Consider the following 21,730-nt stretch of genomic DNA (forward strand, 5'->3'; position numbering starts at 1 on the left):
GGGCTATATAACTCATTGGATAAAAATTTATGTCGATAACTGCAAAATACTCGCAGTTCTAAAATTGAGGGGGACTATAGAAACTTGCAAATTGACATTGATAACTTCGTAGATTGGTTGCATAAATGGAACATGACTCTTCGATAAGTGTAAAGTTATGCACGTCGGGTGTAGTAACTCTAAATCTTTTCAACATTATTCAATGCTTGACTTGAGTGGAAACAGAATTCAACTGGACGTAACTAAAAAAACACAAGCATGATTGGTGAGTACTTCTATCAGACGATCTTAAAGTAAGCTATCAAGTTGAATCAGCAGCAGCAAGAGCCAAGAATAAACTTGGTAGACTAAAGAAAATGTTTAGAAATCGTGGACTCTTTTTGTTGAAAGTACTCTACAAAACCTATATAAGACCCCAGTTAGAATTTGCTATCCAGGGTTGGTCACCACACAAGGAAAAAGACATTGCTATTCTAGAGCAAGTACAGCATAAAGCCACTAAAACAATCACGGAAATAAAGCATATAGCATATGAAGAAAGACTCCGTCATCTTAGCTTAATTACACATAATGAAAGGAGAGTTCGGGATGATCTGATTCATCAGTTTATACTTTCAAAAAGTATTGATTAAATCATTTTTGAGAACTCTCAAGTTTACGCACCATCGATTTTCAAATACAATTTGCGTGGACACTATCTTCGACTTAAACGTCAAATGGTAAAAAACTGGAAAGTTCAGTAAGTTTCACTATTTGCAATGTGTGGAATACGTTACCTTTAGACAACATAAGTGCTGAATCAGTCAACTCTTTCAAAGATAGTGTTTACAAACTGAAATCATAGATATAATATAGATGAATGATTTGACATACGAGTGTCTTTTCTTTAAGCATGAAAGTGCCTGGTGTAGCACTTTCTCATCAAAATATACAAATGTAATACATGCATACATAATTGATTTCTGAAATACTTAAACTCAAATTCAAATGCAATAGTAGTCTCCAAATGCGTTCATTTTATCTTTTTTTTTTTTTTTAATGGAATTAATTTTTAAATGTCGAAGATGTCTATCAAGAATTCTTTTACTTTATGCTTGTTGTGGAAAGTTGACTTTTATAAAGTCTAAAATTTCTTTTCTGGAAAGATTTTGTTATACGTAGCATTCTAAGCTTTCCATTACATGTATGTCTTTTAACCAAACGTTGTTTTCGTATATTATTCGCCTTTTTTTTTTCACAGCATTTGTAAACAAGTAAAACCGCATGGCAATGGCAACGATGGGCCACGTAGAATTTTTTTGAAAATTCTACGTTTTTTCTCATGACAACGATGGGCCTCCATACACCACCCAGCAACAATATCATGACTAAATACCATGAGAGATCAGATTAATCATATATTTATGAGATTCTTATAGATCTAGCATTTTCTCTATTTATGATTAATGATAAACCCTTTTTACTTACATTAAAACCACAATTTTTATTTTAAAACTTAAAGTTTTTTAAATATAAGTAGTGGTTACAGTTGTTTAAATTTGCTAAAATATATTAAAACGCGTACATGTACAGATGTTCATTGCATGCAAAAAAAAACTCAGTTCTTTTTTGAAATTTTGGTCCATAAACCCTTATTTTCATGTAAAACATCTATTTAACTCACGCTTATCTAGTAGCTTGGTTTTTATTTCCGTATTTTTTTCCGTAACACAATCCGCCTCACTGTGCATTGAGTTGATGGACAATTGCAACGTTGGATCGACGAGGAGCCATTTGAGTGCCTTAAATCCTCCACCAAGGTTGCCCTATAAGGTCAACTTAGTAAAACATGCATTTTGCAAAGGCGTCACTAACTGTAGTACATGTTTTCATTGACATTGCGCCTAGAATTAAATAAAAGGAGAAGACCAACGCACTACCAACAAATTATAAGCGATGCCAACATAAAAAAAATGGGTAGCCCATCACATGCTAACACGACGTCAACTGTAACCTTTTGTTATGCCGACGTTGTGCCTACAACCTTAAACAAATGGTGCACTAGTATATGATCACTCTGGTATAAAATGCTTTACACAAACGCTTCGCCAACTGTAGTACTTAATTTGGTCAACATTGCGCCTGCAATTTAAAACCAAGATTTTCAATAACGTTGGAAATACATTGGCTCATTCTTGGTTTAAAAGACGCCAATGTAGGCACGATGGAAAGCTAATCTTATGCCAGCACAATACCAAATTACGGTATATCAAAACATTTTTTTGGCCTAACAATCACAAATAGAACAGACCAACGATAGGTCAACTAAATCAGAGATGGCCAAATAGCAGCTCGCGAGCCGCATGCGGCTCTTAAAACGTCATTGCGGCACGCGAGCTGCATGCAGCTCTTTTCAAAAGTTTTATTGACTAACTGATAATAAAAACTTAAATTATACATAGCCGGAAGACATATTGTTTGAAAAATGGATATAGCAAAGGTGATAATAAAGCACTTCATAATAAAAGTAAGAAAAGAAAAATTGAAGATAAGAACAGATTATTTCATGGTGATTTGACAGAAAAATACGCATTTATTGAAAAAAAAAATAAACCTATGTGTTTAAATTGCAAAACTGAACTTGCTCATAATAAGACATGTAATGTTAAACGTCACCATGAAACAAAACATGTGTTTTTATGAGAAGTACCCATTAAATTCATGTCATAGAAAAAAAAATCGAGTTGCTTAAAACAATATTTAAAAATCAACAAATGAATATTTTATCTTCCAGCAAAGAATCAAATATTACTACAGAAGCAAGTTTTATAATAGCTTGGAATATTGAAAGAAGTAAACATCCTTACGCCGATGGAGAGTTTGTAAAACAAAATCTTTTAGATGTGATCTCAGTTTTAGATCCTAATAATAGCAAACTTCAAAGGTTAATTTCAAATAATTCTGTTTCTCGACATACAATTGAAAGAATAATATCTGAGATTAATGTCGAGGTTGAACAGCATTTGTTAAATGACTTAAAAAATTGTGAAGGATTTAATTTGGCATCGGACGAATCAACAGATATTCAAGATAAACCTCAAATGGCAATATTTGTTAGATATTTAACATCAGATGTATTAGTGAAAGAAGAGTTGCTAGATTTACTCGAGCTAAAAGATACAACTTGTGATTTAAAGGAAGCCCTTGACACTGTTCTGGTGAAAGGCAATACTCCTAAGAACAAGTTTGTAAGTGTTGCTACAGATGGTGCAACAGCAATGGTTGGAAAACATATTGGGCTTATTGGTTTACTATTAAGTGATCCAACATATCGAGAGTTTATCCCAGTTTATTGTGTGGCTCATCGAGGACATTTAGCAGCGAAACACTTTAATTTTCCAATCATTTTTAAATCAGTGCTGGAGAGTGTAAATTATATTCGATCTAATGCAAAAAATGATAGACAGTTTAAAAATTTCTAGTGATTTGGAACTTGCTGACAAACCACTTGTCATTTTACTGTGCTGTAAGATGTCTTTCAAGTTCTTTATAGGTTTGTAAAACTATTAGAACCAATTAAATGCTTTTTTGCTTGAAAAGCAAAAGACATTTGAAACCTTTGACAATATGAATATTTGGCAAGATCTTTTATTTTTAACTGATGCACAGTGATTTAGAAACACTTAAAATTTGGCCAAAATACAGTTTTTTGAGTAGCGCAATTTAAATAATGTTATTAGCTAATTATTTTCTACAGTTTCTTATGATTTTAAGGGTATAAAAAAATAAGGACTGAAATAATATTCAAACGTTAATTTATGTTTGAAAGTGACTGAAAATAGTTTTTTTTTAATCTTTAAAATTTTATCGTTATAAAATCTTGATTTTCTCCCTAAATACAAAATCTTTCATTTAATTTTCATTATATACAATACAATAGATAACATTATCTTAAATTATGAAAATATTTGAAATATGTATTTATACACTTTGTAAGAAATGCAATTGTAACGAGTTTAAACTGATTTTTATAGTGCTAGGACTTTTCACTTTAGACTTCCTTCGCGAAGCTGATTCTTTTTTTAAAGAGAGTTTGTATCATTCTATAAGAAACTAAAAAAGTTAGCTGGTCCAACTTGCCCCATTTTAAAATAATTTGGTTTTAAAAAGCCCATTTTATACAAAAATTAGCGACGTAAAAGCTAACACAATGTAAATTACCTTTAACTTTTATGTTTTGAGAGTTTTTCTTGACGTTTCTGAACAAAACTTTTTAATGTGAATATACATATATATATATATATATATATATATATATATATATATATATATATATATATATATATATATATATATATATATATATATATATATATATATATAAAAAGAGAGAGAGAGAGAGAGATAATATAGATAGATAATATAGAGAGATAGATATAATATATATATATATATATATATATATATATATATATATATATATATATATATATATATATATATATATAAATATTCACATTAAAAAGTTTCGTTGAAAAACGTCAGGAAAAACTCTAAAATAGTTAGCTAATAACATTTAAATTGCGCTACTCAAAAAACTGTATTTTGGCCAAATTTTAAGTATTTCTTAATCACTGTGCAGCGCTGTACTAGATTTTACTGCTCTCGTAAAAACTTTACTTGCTTGGTTGTTTTTTTAGAAGAAGATTTTTTTAAAAACATGTTAAGTATTTTCAAAAAAACGTTTAACAATATTTCAATAAAGTGCGTGGAGTTTTCATTTGGCATTTTTCAAATCATTTTGCTATCCATTTTTATTAAAAAAACAAAAATGGTTTTAACGATAAAATTATTATTTAGTTGAAATAATTTATAAGTTTATTAACCAGATTTGAAAATTTAAATTAAATACTGTGTAAAGTCTTTTAATATCGTTGTATAAGATAATTCGATAATTAGTTTGATTATTGTGTTTGTGGCTTTGTAAACTTGATAAATCGTATAGTATTGTTGCACTCCATTGCATTTGTTGTTAATTAAACCAATAGTAAAACAATTTTGTTGGAATTATTTTTTTTGCCAATTTTGTTAGCGAAAAAAATAAAAAGTTGATGTTATATTTTTTTGATTTTTAAAAAACAAGTATGGCTGAACATGTTCTAAATAGCAACGATTTCGGCTACGGTCCGTTACATAGAGCTGTGATTCTGGACAACAAAAATGAGATAGTGAGGTAATTGTTAGTGCAATTAATAGTTATACAAATGAAATATTTTAAAGATGTTTTAATAAAAGTTGAACGCATGTATTAGTTTTTTAAATTTTTTAATTTCTAATTTGCTTTCAAACGCTATTCTGTTTTGCGGTATTTAAAATGGTGTCAATTCGCATGCTGTTTTATTTGAGATCGTTTAATTTAAAAGCTTTATTTTATGATGATATTTACATAATAGTTTTAACGTAAATAAAACTAATTTAAATCAACACGTTTACAGGCGTAAACAGATAGAGCATAAAGATTTTATGAAATTACTATTGTTATGCTAATTACAATCAAAAATAATTAATATACTACAATATTTGTTTGAAATATGTCAGTTAAAATAAAAATTAAAAACGAAAAATTAAGTAGAACCTAGGAATTTAGAAATTTAATTAGAGACAAATCAAACCTATTGTGTGCAAAGAACCTTTTTGTACATTTTTTTTACAAGGTCGTTACCGTTTATTAAACAAAGCACCCAATATAGAAAGAAGGCAATACAAAAGATTAGACCTAATTAATTTGATAAATCAGGGTAGCTTTATCATGGGATGAAAAAATTTCTTATGTGTGAAGGAGCAAAGTTTTTACCATTTGCTTTAATGCATAACTATTGGATGTGTTCTTTCGATTTTAAATCCTTATCAATAGTAATACCAAGTTTTATCTTATCACAGATAAAACTCTATTTTACTTATTTGTAGAGATTTTTTGTATTTTTTAAAGCAACTAGAAGTAATTGGAGTTTTTCTGGGTTAGCAAGTATGAAGTTAAGTTTCTGGGTTAGCAAGTATAAAGTTAAGTTTCTGGGTTAGCAAGTATAAAATTAAGTTTCTGGCTTAGCATGTATAAAGTTAAGTTTAAATCAATTAATGGTATGAGCTGCTATTTCTTTTAAAACAAAAAATAACCTTTCTAATCTGTAACCGCAAAATAAAAGTTTTTCCCCGCAAAACTTCATAGTTTAGTATCTTTAATATATAAAAATAAATTGTTTATAAAGATGTTTAAAAAAAATGGATATAAAGATAAAAATTTATTTACAAACGTTTCTGCAAAAAAAAACTTTTTGTTATTTCTTTTAATTTCATACCTTCCCAAAGTTATTCCCCCCCCCAAAAAAAAAAACCTGACATTAGGGCCCTAAAATCCTCCATTAGGTATCACTTAAAAAAAAAAAGTCCTTACATTTACAAAAAGGCCTCTAAATTTGCAAATGGGCCCCCTAAACTTGCCGCTTCCCCAAATCGGGGTGTGTGGAGGAGCCTAGCCACGGCTCTGTTTATGCACAACCAGTGTTTATGTCTTCTTGCCAACGTTGGCGTAGAACTCTTTAGGTTTGAATCAAAGTAGTGTTAAAGCTGAGAGTGTCACCGTCAAATCTTTTGTTACGCAAGCTGTCGTTTAGTGATCAAAACAAATAAAAATCTGCTAGAGTTAAGTCGGGCAAAAAGGGCAAAGAAATTATTTATTCAGCATGATTTGTAAGACGAAAACGTTGCGTTCATTATCAAGAATAAATTCAAATCTTTAAATCCCTATTTATAAACTTTTATCGAAAGAAAAGTTAAAAATTGTGGCGGTGGATTATAACCACTTTTATCTAACGAAAGAAAAGTTAAAAATTGTGGCGCTAGAATATATGTTCTAACTTTATTTGTTAACAAACAAAGTTAGAGACAATCTTTCGACCTTCGATGCCGATGGTGAAGTTTTTATAATTGAAATAATAAACCTAAAGATTTTGGTGCCTTCCTGTTATCGATCACCTAAAGGTGATCTAATAAAATTTTCTAATTACTAAAAATAAATTTACCTATCAATGATAAAATGGTAAAATTACCACGCTATCTAGTTACCATAGAATATCTTAGTTGTTCAACTGAACTCATTATTAACCAAATAAAAAAAAATCAATTTGGGGTAGTTTTTCTAAGATCTTACAAAAGACTAAAATGAAGTGTCAAAAATATTTTTTTAGTTTGCAAATATCTTAAACATGTGCCTTTAAATAAAAATTCAAACGGTTTTTACCCTATTAACCTTAAAAGAGAGACAATAAAGCATGCTTCTTGTACTAAAGTTTTGCAATAAAAAAAATATATATATATCTCAAGAAAAGGTCCAAAAATTGATAAATCCTTGAAATTTAACCAAAAACAATTAATTATTGTATTAGCTACATTATAATTCAATTAAAAATTTTTTTGCAGTTATTTTAATTTTTTTATTTAAAGGCTTTTTTTTGCCGGATTTTTGGATTTTGACTTACTGTGCGATGGAAGCAAGATTTTCCAATAATTTTTGCCGCGTTGATTTTGCAATGCAAGAAGCCTTGTTGTAGAAAAATTAAACATTTTTGCATTTTGGGTTTTATTTTAAGAGTTCTGCCTGAAGCTTCTCAAGTTGAGCTCAGCCGGTTGTTGCAGTAACTGTGTTCGACTGTTCCTAGTGTGCAATACCGTACACGTCCCAAATAATATGCATCACTATTTTGTGTTGTTTTTCAGAATTACGGCAGCAACTTTCTGTCCTTAAGTCAACTTTTGGAGTTGGTTTTAGCGGTTGCTCAAACCTAGTCAATGGTGCTACCTATGTGGTTTACGAGCTCAAGTTAACTAGTTTGTTTGGTTTCAAACGCCAAACTTCGAGGTCTTTCCCATTTTGTGGAAACTTTTCATGTGGTACCCAATTAGCTTAATTAAAATTAGTTGCATGAAAAGCTGCTATTGGTTTTGTCAACCCAATAATATTTTGTTGAAGGTAGTGCGTTCAAATTCTACTCAGCGCTTCTGCGTGTTTTCTATGTATATTTCAATTTTTACTAAACCAAAGTGACACTGTTAATTTTTGATTGGCTTAGTAAAAAAAAATTACGCACTAAATTGTAAAATTATATAAGTTTTTTACACAGACTGTTTTTTTTAATCGTTTATTTTGCTATTTGGTACCCAGCTTTATCTGTGGCCCAAATCCTAATACTAGCCTGTTAATCGAATAGATTTTATTATTTAAATTTGATTATACAAACGCAGGCTACTTACGTCTGACATTGACACCACTGTTAAAGATAGTCTGGGATTCAGCGCTATCGATTTAGCAATCATATTGGAGAAGACTGAACTTTTACCATTATTAACTGGAAATCAATCAAAGGTAAGGTATAAAATAATTTTATTATGTTAAAATAGATATCTTTACAATGAAAACACTTTTATGAAAAATAAAAAGTATACGATAATACACTCTGGGGTCGTCTTTATACAATAAAAAGTATACGATAATACACTCTGGGGTTTATACAATAAAACACTCAATAAAAACGGAATTTGGATTTAAATATTGCAGCTTACGTAAATCACGAAAACTTGCTTTTGCGTTGGTTCTCATATTCTTCAAAGTTTTGCTTTTTTAAAATTTACTTGTTCTTAAAACTAGAGAAGCATACAAAAATAAGAAATTTTATATATGATTATTATTTATGACATTTATTACATTTAGAACTTTAAAAAAAATAAAAATCACACTTTTTTTTTAAATTTTTTTGGGCTTTTTGATTATTTTTCGTTTTCTTAAACTTTGTTTTTTTTTTTAAGACGTGAAGTATCAATTATTTTTTACAGGAAATCAGTCCAAAAGCAAGATTAAATTTCTTAAAAGATGAAGTCGAGGCTGAATCAAACAGAAATGAATTTTATTCCTTAAAATGTAATTATGACGTTGCAGAGATAAATTTATCAAAACATGGCGGAAAGATGTCTTATGCAAATAAACGTGAGATTCTATTATTTTTGTACTGGAAGCATTGGAACTAGAGGCCCGGTGAATAAAAAAAAGCAATTGCTTTTACTCAGCGTTTTAGGAGTTATTGCTCAACTTTACGTGAATAAAAAATTTTAAGCAATTGCTTTTTTTTGCACAAAAGCTTTTACTCGTGAGCAGTTGCTCAAAGTGTTAAGCGATTTATCGCATATGAGAAAAGTGCGTGAATAAAAAAGTTATATTTAAAAAACAACGAGCAATTCCTTCTAATTTTATAAGCACTTCAAAAAAGTTGCTTTTTGTTTTATTTTTTGATAAATGGACCTTCATTTTACTTCTTTATTTTACTTTTTTTTGACTATTCAGATATACATGAGGAGTCCATTTGTAAAAAACGCTAAATCCGAGTAAATTAATTTTGAGAAAACGACGAAAAACTGAATTACTCTTAGTTGTGCGTCAACATAAATTAATAATTTCTTTGTCTATTTTTAGACAAAGAAAGTATTAAGTTGTTTTATATATATTTATATATATGATAGATTTCAGTATAAAAAATCTTACATCGTAATTTATGTGACCACATCATTATGTGATACATCGTAATTTATGTGACCACAACTTTGAAATAAAATCAAATCCTCCCTCTCTCATTTTTAATGTCACTGTCAGAACCGTAGCAACCGGAATCATTTTTTCTGTCGATTTTTTTTGAAAAAATCGACAGAAAAAATGATTTAAAAAAAAAAAGGTTCATAAAACTATTTCGGGGCCCCTTAACTTAGTACTGCCCCCCAATAAAATTTTTGTTCCTACGGGCTTGACGGTTTATTGACAAATAAGTTTATTATGTTTAGTTAAAGAAAGTTAAAAATTAACTTAAAAATGATGAGTCATAATATCTGCTGACGTAAAATGCATTTCATATTTTAAAATATTGCACCGAGTTGTTCTTTATTTAAACCCTTAAAAAGGAAGTTCTTTGTTTAAATCAATGTCGTCACTATGTCCATGCCCCCAACATTTCGATGTGTGGAATCGAATTATTGAAAAAATAAAAAATACATCGTAATAATTGTATCTGAAATTAGGAGTTTTTATTTTTAAATTGCATTTCTAAATGGCTGAGATTTTTATTTAATTTCATATGGTTCGTTTTTTTAATTTTCTTTTTCAAGGTAAAATATGGACAAGACATTTACCTTTTTTCGCTACTAAAAAAAATATTTTTTAAGGGTAATATAATTTTAACAGAAAAACTTGTTAATTATTTAAAGTTAAAAAGAAATTATTTTTTCTTAAAATTTATTTATAATAACAATAAATAAAACTTTTTTTTAGTTATCTGTTTTTACTTATTTATAAATTCTATCAATTATATTATATAAAAAAAAAAGTTTATTCATTTTTGTTGATGTAACGTATGAAGAATCATCGTTTTATTGATCTAAGATGTCATGCATTTCGATACTGAATTATACCGAAAACTCACGAAAGAATTTATTGCAAGCACATTATTTAAACATACATGATCTTCCAAAACGTTTTAAATTAAAGAAAACGAAAAAAAGAAAAATCAAAGTGGTTCAATTTCAACTGCAGTGCTTGTGTGGTAATAAATCTTTTTTTTTATTAAAAAAATGAATACCATGGTTATAAATATTTAAATTACCACAAAGTAAATATTTAAATTACCACAATGTAAGTAGTTATTAAAAGAAATAGTTGAAAATAAAATATTTATCCTTTAAAACTTTTAGTTTTAAAGGATCAATATTTTGTGTAACGATGAATGATTACATTCTTGCAGTTGCTACAACTAAAGATTTGATGAGTAATTTTCTAAAATTGTTCATTTAGCATCAAGCTTTGAAAATTTATTGGTGGAATTTTTATGTAACTTCTAGGAAAAAGGAACTTGTAAAAAAAGTTTATAAACTAGATCATTTTTAACTTTGATGCGTGAAACCACATTTAAAACTTTAGTGAAAACTTAAAACATTTTAAACTCAGGGTTAACATAGAGAAAACTATTTTTTTTAGCAGAAACTCAACCAGTTGGATATTAACATAAAAGCGTTAACCCGGTAGAATTTATCTGGCTATTTAAAATTTTGCCGAAGTATAACTGCATTTTTTTCTGTTGTTCTTCTTAATAAAAAATATTTTGAGATAAAAGTATAATGTTGTCTCCAATAATATAAAAATTTGAAGTCCAACAAATTTGTTGAGAGTAAGTCAGGAAGAGTCGAAAATCATGGAAACATAAATGCCGTATTTTTTTTGTGTGTGTGTGCAACTGCCAGGTTTACTGTGTGCGTGTGTCTTTTTTTACAGCTCTTATTCCTTCGGTATGACGGTTGTAAAACGTCATTATAAATCATAAAGTATAACTTTATTACTAGTATTGTATCAATTGCATCACTAGTTTAGTATCAATTGCTGTTGATACTTTAAAAATTACAGCAGCTGAGAAAAAATAAGGTATTTATGTTTCCATAAAAAAGAGTCTTTTCATATATGAAGGGTGGGGGTTAACATTATAACATGATATTTGAAAGTAACAAGATTTTTGGGTGAAATTTCAAAGCTTTTAAACATGTTCTAAGAAAACACTAAGAAACTAACTTTTGCTCATCGAAATTTTTGTCACATCTAAATGCAATGATCATGTAATGTTAATGAACCACCTCCTACTCAAATAACTTTTTTTAATTGTTGTCATCTCTCTTCCACCTCCCCACCCACCCCTCACCCACCTACCCCAAAAAAAAAAAGATTTGACTTATTTTATGAATATGGAAATGGTGTACTTTCAAAAGTTCATACTATTGCTTCATAAGTGGAAACATCTTCACGTATACACACATGCTTTACTTTACTTGACAGAAAAAAGTTTTAATAAAATTATGGATGTCGGAAATGAGGACCTTGGGTAAAATATGGACGTTTGGAGTAACAATTTTTCATATTATTCTAAAGATGTCCATAAATTTTTTAACTTCAAAACTTATAACTATATATGAGGAAACATAGTTTTGACAGAAAGACATTTAGTCATTTTGATATATTTTTATCACCACTTGAAAAATTTTAATTTATCATTTGATAGATTCATATCAGTAATAAGTTTTAATATATTTGGACATTAAACTTTTATATAGTCTAAAACAAGGAGAGTGTTATATACACGAGAAGACGTTGCATATTTGTTACTATTGATTTTTTATGCTTGTCATCCAAACTAGCAGAAGATTTAAAAAAAAAAAATCATCTTTCAACATTAAATAATAAAATAAACATATGGCGTTTAAAAACCACTGCACGGTGGTTAATCTATTAATTAGATTACTAAATATCTAATAATAAAGTTTCATACTAAATATAACTTAAACATTCACACAAAATCTTTTTAACTGTATTTAAGAGATGAAGTAAAGGTAAATTTGTAGTTTATTACCAGGGCCGGATTAAACAATTGTGTGGCCCTGGGGCACTGAAATTTGTGGGGGCCCTCGAGAAAGATTATCAAGCAAGCATAGCTAACGTTTAGTACCGTTTACCGGTACTAAAATTGTATTGTAATGTAATGTGTTAAAATCTAAAGTAACTCCACATAAGGTTTGACCATCATATAAATTGGGGGTAATGCTAAAGCAATGTATGGACAAATAAAAACAATCAATGGACATGAAACATATAATGATATAAACATGTATTTTGTTCAACTTTGTAAAAATTTGTAAGATTATAAAGAAATGTAAGCCTTTCTAGCTTTTTGCAAAACAAATGTTTTCACAATATCTGAGAAATTAATCTTCCGTAGTAAATCGGATTCCATGCTCATTAGCGTCAAATAAGAAAGTCGGTTTTGGCTTAAGCTGGTCCTTAGTCTGTTTTTGATAAGTTTCAATTTGGAAAACGATCGTTTTCCCGAACAATTAGAGACCATTAGGACCAAGTACATCCTTAATAGGATTTCTACATTTCGAAAACTTGAGATGAAGTTATTCGCATTTAAAATTTTGTAAAAGAAAAGTTTTTTGGGCATATTTGCATTAGCATCATAGTCATCCATATAAAGCTTTAGAAGAGCTGAAAATTGAACAAGCTAATTTCCGAGACTTTCTTCAAGGTCAGGCTTGTACTTGTTAACCAAATTGTTCGCAGACATCATTATTTCGTTTGGTTTCATTTCATCAAGGCGATTCAGAAAGCCAAAAACTCACATACATTCTTGTAAGCAATTATTCTGTCTTTAAGTGAGACATTAAATTGGTCAATCACTGGGATAAAACTTGTTGTGCGAAACTGATCACTTGGGGATTGCTGAACATCATCTCCAGTTTCATAACCCAATGGATTGAGGCGAACATTTCTATTCCGCTGACGACGTTGAGCTTGGGAATATTCAGTTGAACCAGATAATTTCTTTGCACGTTCTTCATATTGAGCAAAACATTCTCGTTTTGATTCCACGAATGCTTTCAGTGAAGTAAGGGCATCTACTGCAGACTGCAATACCATTTCAGGACTCTGGAGTATCTTGTTTAAATCGCTCCAATATCTCATTCAAAAACAATGAATATAGCGCAATTTCGATCTTGCACATTTGCTTGTGAAGACCAGCAGCAGCATTGCGAACAATATCCTTTTCCTCCTTGTTAATTGAAATTTTTTGCAAAGCCACCTTAAACTTGTCATATCCAACAACAAGTGTCTTATCTGCATCATGTCTGCATAACCAACGAGTATCACTCAATCCTTTAGGTGTCAGCAGTTTTTTCTTGTTTGTCTTTTCTTGAGAGCAAGACAGTGCTTCTGTTAGGATTTGGTAACGTGAAGGTGATGCTGTGAAAAATACGTGCACTTTTTGAACAAAGTCAAAGAACTTCACTGCTGCAGAACATGTATTTGCTGCTGCCTTACCAACTAAATTCAGCGAATGTGCACAACATGAAACACAAATGCATAGGTCATTTTGTTCCTTTATCAAAGCTTGCATTCCGCAATATTTACCGTTTATGTTAGCAGTATTGTCATATGATCGACCTCAACAGTCATGTAAACTGATTCCATTGGATTCTAGATATTTTAATAATACCTCTGTCATTTCACGACCAGTGTGACCTGCATTAGGGATAAAAGTTAAGAATCTCTCATTCGGTATTAACTTTTTTATATCCATGTAACGAACTATAATAGTTAACTGATCAATATGAGCCGATCTGGTGTAGAATCGACAGATACCGAGAAATACTTTGATTTTTTGATAGAACAGAAAATGTTAGATTTAAAGACAGATAACTGGTATGGCCTTTTCCTTTATTCGCATGAATCTTAATGTGAGCAGCAAGAAAAGTGTCATATTTACTCAGCAGTTCTAAAACTCCTAGATAATTCCCATTGTGTAGTGATCCAACAATTTCATTATCACCTCGAAAAGCTAACCCTTGTTTTGCAATGAACTTTATAGTACTTATTACACGTTGCAGTATTTGATTCCAGTACACACATATTTCAGATTCCTGCTTTGCTAGCTCATGGTAAATTCTTCCAGACTTTTTGCCACGCTGTGCCAAAGTTATAATTGCTTCTAGATGGCCTTTAGATGATTCATGTTCCCTGACACGCACTGAGGCATGTTTCCAATAGCAAAACCAGAACTTGAAAAATTAGTAGTGGTACTTTTGGACCCAGTCAATTTGCAAATAAATAAAGCAGTATACTTTTCCTGTGTGTGAGGATAAGCACAAACAATTACGTTGACATGTTTCAGCGTTTGTTGTTTTTCGTAGAAACAAATTTGGGATAAAACAAATTTGGGTCCGAAAAAAAGTTGAGCCATCACGTTTTTCCTGTTTCTGTGATATTGAACATTTCCTTAGGGTATCTTGATCACAATTTTGCAACAACGAGGTAGGTCCCTTCTCTGCCCAAAATGTTATCATATCCGTTGGAGCTAATTCTGGCCACAAACCAATATTATTCACAAATCCAAGCATAGAGTCATGTTCATGTTCAATTGTTACAGCTTTTGCCATCATAGCTACTGTTGCTTTCTGTTGTTCATCTGCTTCTGCTATTGTTTGATTGTCAATAATGTCTTGCGATAGAAACTCCACAACTGGTGGTAGTATAGCTGAAGTTCCAGATAACGACTTTGAAGAATCTAAATCTCCATCTCGTTTACTAAAAAACTAATTTTTATTGATTTTGCAAAAACTTTCTGTGCTTTTTACTCTTTTTCTTGAGCTGACTTACGCTGACTTATTATATGTATATATATATTAGGGATATGACAATTTCATAACCCTATATGTCATTTCTGACTCTATCCCTAAACCCTATATGACTTTCCAGACCGAAGTCTTTTTTTGAGACTCTGTATCACTGTTTAAAATGTTGATGATTAGCTAATGCTAAAGCTGTTCCTAATGTATATTTGAAAACAGAGTTGTTACGACATAATATGTCTGGCAGATCTGTCGACATATTTTCAGACATATTTTCTGCTGACATAAAATATGTCAGACATATTTTCCATTGACATATTTTGACATAATTTTATGTCTGAATTATTTTCTGCTGACATAAAATATGTCAGACATATTTTCTATCGACATATTTTGACATAATTTTATGTCTGAATTATTTTCTGCTGACATAAAATATGTCAGACATATTTTCTGTCGACATAATTTGACATAATTTTATGCCTGAATTATTTTCTGCTGACATAAAATATGTCAGACATATTTTCTGTCGACATATTTTGACATAATTTTATGTCTGAATTATTTTCTGCTGACATAAAATATGTCAGACATATTTTCTGTCGACATATTTTGACATAATTTTATGTCTGAATTATTTTCTGCTGACATAAAATATGTCAGACATATTTTTTGTCGACATATTTTGACATAATTTTATGTCTGAATTATTTTCTGCTGACATAAAACATGTCAGACATATTTTCTATCGACATATTTTGACATATTTTTATGTCTGAATTATTTTCTGCTGACATAAAATATGTAAGATATATTTTCTATGGACATATTTTGACATAATTTTATATCTGAATTATTTGCTGTTTGATATTCTTGAAGAAAAAATCAATCTAACAAATTTATTGCGCATTTCAACTTAATTTACAGAGTTAAGTAAAAATAGTTTAACAAATTTGTTGCTTTTTTGCAATCAATTATAATTGAAGGTCAATAAAAAAAAAATTTTTTTTTTGGTGCCGAGCAAACAATTTATTTTTTGGGTTGCATTTCACATTTTGATTTCAAATATGCAACTCATTTTTTACCATCACGTCAAGTTGTAAAGATATTTGGGTTCAGATTTTTAATATTTGGGGTAAAGTCCCTAATATTGTCAAAAAAAAGTTGTTCAAAAGTATGTCAACTTGGGTCTCAAAAAAAGCGTATTTTAGAAGATAGTATAGAGATTTTAGAAAATATAAAAATTTTTTCTTTAAATTTTTTGGCAAATAAATTATTTGAAAAAATGCTAAAGACTCTTAAAAAAATGTCAACAAAATGTTTTTCAGCAATAATACAAAAAATACTTATTTTTCTACAAACGAATAACATCTTTAAAATCTCTATGAAAATACGCTTCTTTTGAGACTCAGGTTGACATACTTTTGAACAACTTTTTTTTCGACAATATTAGGGACTTTACCCCAAATACCCCTAATTTTAATAGTATTTGATAGTATTTGATAGTATTAATTAGTATGGATTAGTATTGGCGATTTCCCTTATTAGAATGTAAAAACCATCTCAAGCTGAGTTTTTATTACTGAAAATGGTTTTTATTAATATGACTAAACTTAAAATTATTCTCTTGATTAAAATAATATTAAAAAAAAACATTTTTAGTTATTTTTAACTAATAGTTGATTCATTCAATAAATTATTCTCCATTTTTGACTTTAAATCGTAAGGAAAACGAAAAAAAATAATTATTCCAATATATATTTCACTCAAAACATTTTATGCAAGTTTATGGCAGTTAATTATGCCGTTATAATGCAATTGTCAATTATTTTTTTGTTAAATAAATCATAACTATTATAACTAAAAGTATATTATTCGTAATTAGTTATAAATTATTACCGGTTAGTCTTCTTAATATGAATTTAATGAGCTGAATATAACTTTTGTGAAATATTTCAAATTCTTCAGCTTAAATGAATTTAATTTGGCACGAATATTTTGAAATTCTGTGAACCGTTTTTTGAAATCTTTTGAATTCAATTTTTCATAATGAAATCTATTTCAGGATCAACTAATAATTAAAAATAACTGTAAAAGTTTTTTTTTTTTATTATTATTTTAATCAAAGAAATATTTTAAGTTTAGTCATACTAATAAAAACCACTTTCAGTAATAAAAACTCAGCTTGAGATGGTTTTTACATTCTAATAAGGGAAAGCGCCAATACTAATCAATACTATCAAATACTATCAAATGATGCCTCAATACTAGTCAATATTAGTCAATACTATCAATGTCAATATTAGTCATAATCAATAAATAAGTCATAATCAATAAATAAGTCAATAAATGCCAATATTAGTCAATACTATCAAATGATACATCGCTAAAAAGGGCAGAAAAAGACCTTTATGAAACAACGGATGTTTGCTTATAGGGTTTAAAGTAAAAGTTTAATGAAGCATAATTGATTGCAAAGACATAAAATTATGTCAAAATATGTCGACAGAAAATATGTCTGACATATTTTATGTCAGCAGAAAATAATTCAGACATAAAATTATGTCAAAATATGTCGACAGAAAATATGTCTGACATATTTTATGTCAGCAGAAAATAATTCAGACATAAAATTATGTCAAAATACGTCGATAGAAAATATGTCTGACATATTTTATGTCAGCAGAAAATAATTCAGACATAAAATTATGTTAAAATATGTTGACAGAAAATATGTCTGACATATTTTATGTCAGCAGAAAATAATTCAGACATAAAATTATGTCAAAATATGTCTGACATATTTTATGTCAGCATAAAATAATTCAGACATAAAATTATGTCAAAATATGTCGATAGAAAATATGTCTGACATATTTTATGTCAGCAGAAAATAATTCAGACATAAAATTATGTCAAAATATGTCTGACATATTTTATGTCAGCAGAAAATAATTCAGACATAAAATTATGTCAAAATATGTCTGACATATTTTATGTCAGCATAAAATAATTCAGACATAAAATTATGTCAAAATATGTCGATAGAAAATATGTGGGACATATTTTATGTCGGCAGAAAATATGTCTCAGACATATTTGACAGATAACAACCCTGTTTGAAAATAAATGCTATCCAATAGAAGTTTGACCCAAATGTAGAACTTTTTATATGGATAATAACTTATAAAAGCTATTAAATGCGTACTAATTTACTAGTTTCTTTGAGTCACAGTATATGACCTTATATAACTTAAAAAGTAAACAAAAAGTTTTGATAAAATAAGTTTAACATTTAATATAAACAAAACCATTTACATTTAAAAAAAGATTTTTCAAAAATTTAAACCAATTTTTTCTAAAATGACACAAATTTCAACTTAAACCACTATTTTTAATAAAATAGATTAACATTTGATACAAACAAAACCATTTACATTGAAACAAATAGACCATGCGAAAGTTTGTTGTTATTTATTTGCTACCATTTTTATTTTTTCCCTAGAAACCGCGCGATATGAATTTGGCTAATATACCTAATATATATAAATTAAATATAAGTAATCTCTAAAATACAAAGTTTACATAAACTTTATATTAAATATGATAAGTTATACCTCTATTTTTATCGTTACCCTTATTTAAGGCATGTCATTGAATTTTTTTTTCATAATTTGTTTATTACGGCCCTGTTTATTACGGTTTGTAGTATGGAACGCAACTTAGCAAACGAAAGCATTTGAAAGTGCTTTTGAAGCTATTCATGTGCCGCTTAAAACTATTATTGTCAAAGCAATTTAATACAGGCCTACCCGCTGCGGATCAGGATTTTTGACTAGAGTAGGCAATTGCGCCCAAAAATAATCTAATATTTAGGCTCCTGCAAATCAGCAAAACAAAGACTCAAAACTCGCAAACAAGTAAAAATCCGAAGAACAACAATATTTTAAAAAATTAATGAAGTACATTCAATATCTATTTTGCAAATGGCTTTCTTTCTGAGAACCTGATCAATATTACCTGATGCAGTTTTTAATTTCAAAAAATAAAGACAATTTAAAGATTTTTGAAAGAACTTTCAACTTAAATTTCAATAGGAGAAAGTTCAACCATTAAGACTGCGAAAATGAACATCTTAATCTAATGGCATATGATGTCTTAAGGAACAAAATGAGTTCCATTATCGTACAATATTGTATTGATATATTTTGAGGTTTTAAATTTAATTATTATAGTAACCAAGGATTACTGAAATAAATGAATACAAAGTAGATTATACCAACCTAGTTTTAAAACATACCCTTTATTAGAATTATTTTTTGAAAAAAAAAGAGTTTTCAAAGGAAACTGTGCAAAAAAAAAAAAAATTATTGAAATATTTTTTTTATGCTCAGTAAGGTGCTCAAAAATATAAAAGTCTTGTTACAAACCACCGCAAAAGAGTATGACGTTGAAGTCAGCATTTTAACCATTGCACTAAAGGACGTTTTTTTTAAATATCATAGCTATAATATTTAAAAAAAAACTCTTTTTCTTTCAGAAACTAATTTCAACCTTATCGGGTTGAAATTAGGGATCTCAAAAACCCTGACATTTTTAATCCCGGCATTTTGGTATTGATAAATTTGTCCGGGAAATCCCGGAATCGAGTAGAAAAAAAAGTGTAGAAAGTGAAGGATAAGAAGAAAAAACTTTTTAAAATGATTAATTTAATGATAATATAACTAGAATACTTCATTAATGAACCTTAATGAACATTAATGAAGTAATGGAATTGAAATCACGCACACATTTGGTATTAGAATGAATTAAAAATTCAAAATAAAATTAAGATATTAAATAAAATTAAGATATATCTATAAAAAGTTGAAAAGCCAATTAAATTTTATACAAAGTTGGCTAATATACTGAAAGTTTTTTTTTTTTTTAAAGAAAATAGCTAAATTTTTATCACTATTATTTTTATTAAACTATTATAGTTTTGTAAATCTCATTTTTTTTTTATATGAAAGGCCTTCTGTGTCAGAGAAAAATTTAAAATATTTGTTAAAATTTAACTCATAAATATATTTTACTCATCTTAGTTTTTCTTTTGTTACCTGGAACTTTTACTCATCGTTATTATTATTATTTTTAAGTTAGTTTAATTTACACATGGTTTTATTATTATTTTTGTTTGTTTATTTATTTAGGTGTCACTCCAATGACTAGTTTTCAACTATATGAGTGACACCTTACAATTTTTGGTTGAATAAATGGATTAAAAATAAAAAAATAAAAAATATATATCTTTTTCTGAAGAAATATATATATTTTTATCAACTATCATTATTATATATTTCAAAAACAAATAATATTTACATGTCTCCAGTTTATATAAATGTCCACCACACATATTTACAAGAGCGTTAACAATACTGTTTTACGCATGTGCGTTTGACATCGAGTTAAAATGATAAATTAAAAAACTCCTGGTTTATAATATAAAGTACTACCTATTAACCCATGCATTTAAAAAATATATGCAAGTCCGTCGCACCACAAGGCTACGCGTGACTTCCTTGTCGTTGTCGTTGAAAGTATATACTAATATATTATAATAGTACTATGTAGTTGTAAGGAAACTCGCAGAAGACTAAAAAAAGTCTCTTCATCAAGAACCTTTAAAAATTTAAAGATAAATTTATAAAACACACATTAACTTTTTGAGGTCTGCTGTTCAGTAATATTTTACTATGTATTGCCAACTATATTTATTCTTTTTTTTTAATGTTTTTATTTCTTATTTATTTATTTTTATAGTTTAAATTGTTCTTATTACATTTTATTTTATTAATTGTTCTTTTATATTTAATACATATCGATAAAATTGGTTTTGTTAATTATGGGATCTTTTAGTTTTTTCTTCAGGGCAATAAGATTATGCAATTTCGTAAGTTCTATATTTTGAGGTATTATTTTGTTGTATAAATAGGGGCCACGGTATACAATTGAAAATCTCGAAATTTTTGTTTTTTTCATGAGCAATATATATAAATTAATAATATATAAATCACTATAATGACGTTTAACTTTTTTTCTTTTGATATGTTACATCGATTTCCGGTACTTTGTAAGTTATTTACTTTAAAATATTCTACTTTAAAGTCCATATAAAAAATATTTTAACATTTATACAATAAACACTTATACATAAGATATTATTGAGAATTATTAAGACGTCTACTTTTTTCACTTGACTAATTCGTGAGTTCACGTTTACCGCGCGGTATTTGTTTTCAACGCGGAAAGTGCTGTGAGGTTGCTACTTAGAGAGATCATTGTATGTAAACATTCCAAGTCACAAAACTTATACTGCTGTCTATTCGAATGCTAGGATTAAATTTTTAATCTAAATTCTAAAGTTTATATTTTTAAATTTATAACTTAGAAAAAAAAAATTTAATGAAAGCATTTGCTTATGACACACATACCAATTAGTAAAAAATGT

General features: G+C 28.5%; 2 protein-coding genes across 5 annotated transcripts in view; both read left to right on the forward strand.

Moving 5' to 3' along the window:
- Positions 1 to 2,753: 2,753 nt before the first annotated feature.
- LOC136088001 (protein FAM200A-like) lies at positions 2,754 to 3,461 on the forward strand. The gene has a single exon (XM_065811637.1). It carries the CDS (start codon positions 2,754 to 2,756, stop codon positions 3,459 to 3,461), a length of 708 nt encoding a protein of 235 aa, XP_065667709.1.
- A 1,517-nt stretch (positions 3,462 to 4,978) lies between these two features.
- LOC100206656 (protein PFF0380w) overlaps positions 4,979 to 21,730 on the forward strand; it is a 29,300-nt gene continuing 12,548 nt past the window's right edge. Inside the window, exons 1-3 of one of the 4 annotated variants that reach the window (XM_065812478.1) lie at positions 4,979 to 5,212; positions 8,278 to 8,398; positions 8,866 to 9,016. In XM_065812478.1, coding sequence (XP_065668550.1) covers positions 5,124 to 5,212; positions 8,278 to 8,398; positions 8,866 to 9,016 — 361 coding nt within the window. In that variant the 5' untranslated portion in view covers positions 4,979 to 5,123. Of the gene's footprint in view, positions 5,213 to 8,277; positions 8,399 to 8,865; positions 9,017 to 10,343; positions 10,617 to 21,730 lie in introns of those variants that run through there. The other 3 variants (XM_065812480.1, XM_065812481.1, XM_065812479.1) reach the window with 3 other exon arrangements.

Source organism: Hydra vulgaris, chromosome 12, assembly GCF_038396675.1.
Source record: "Hydra vulgaris chromosome 12, alternate assembly HydraT2T_AEP".
NCBI classification, from domain to species: domain Eukaryota; kingdom Metazoa; phylum Cnidaria; class Hydrozoa; order Anthoathecata; family Hydridae; genus Hydra; species Hydra vulgaris.

What these genes read in the sequence shown, in the direction of transcription:
- LOC136088001 (XM_065811637.1), top strand. Translation starts at nt 2,754, where the DNA reads ATGAATATTTTATCTTCCAGCAAAGAATCAAATATTACTACAGAAGCA.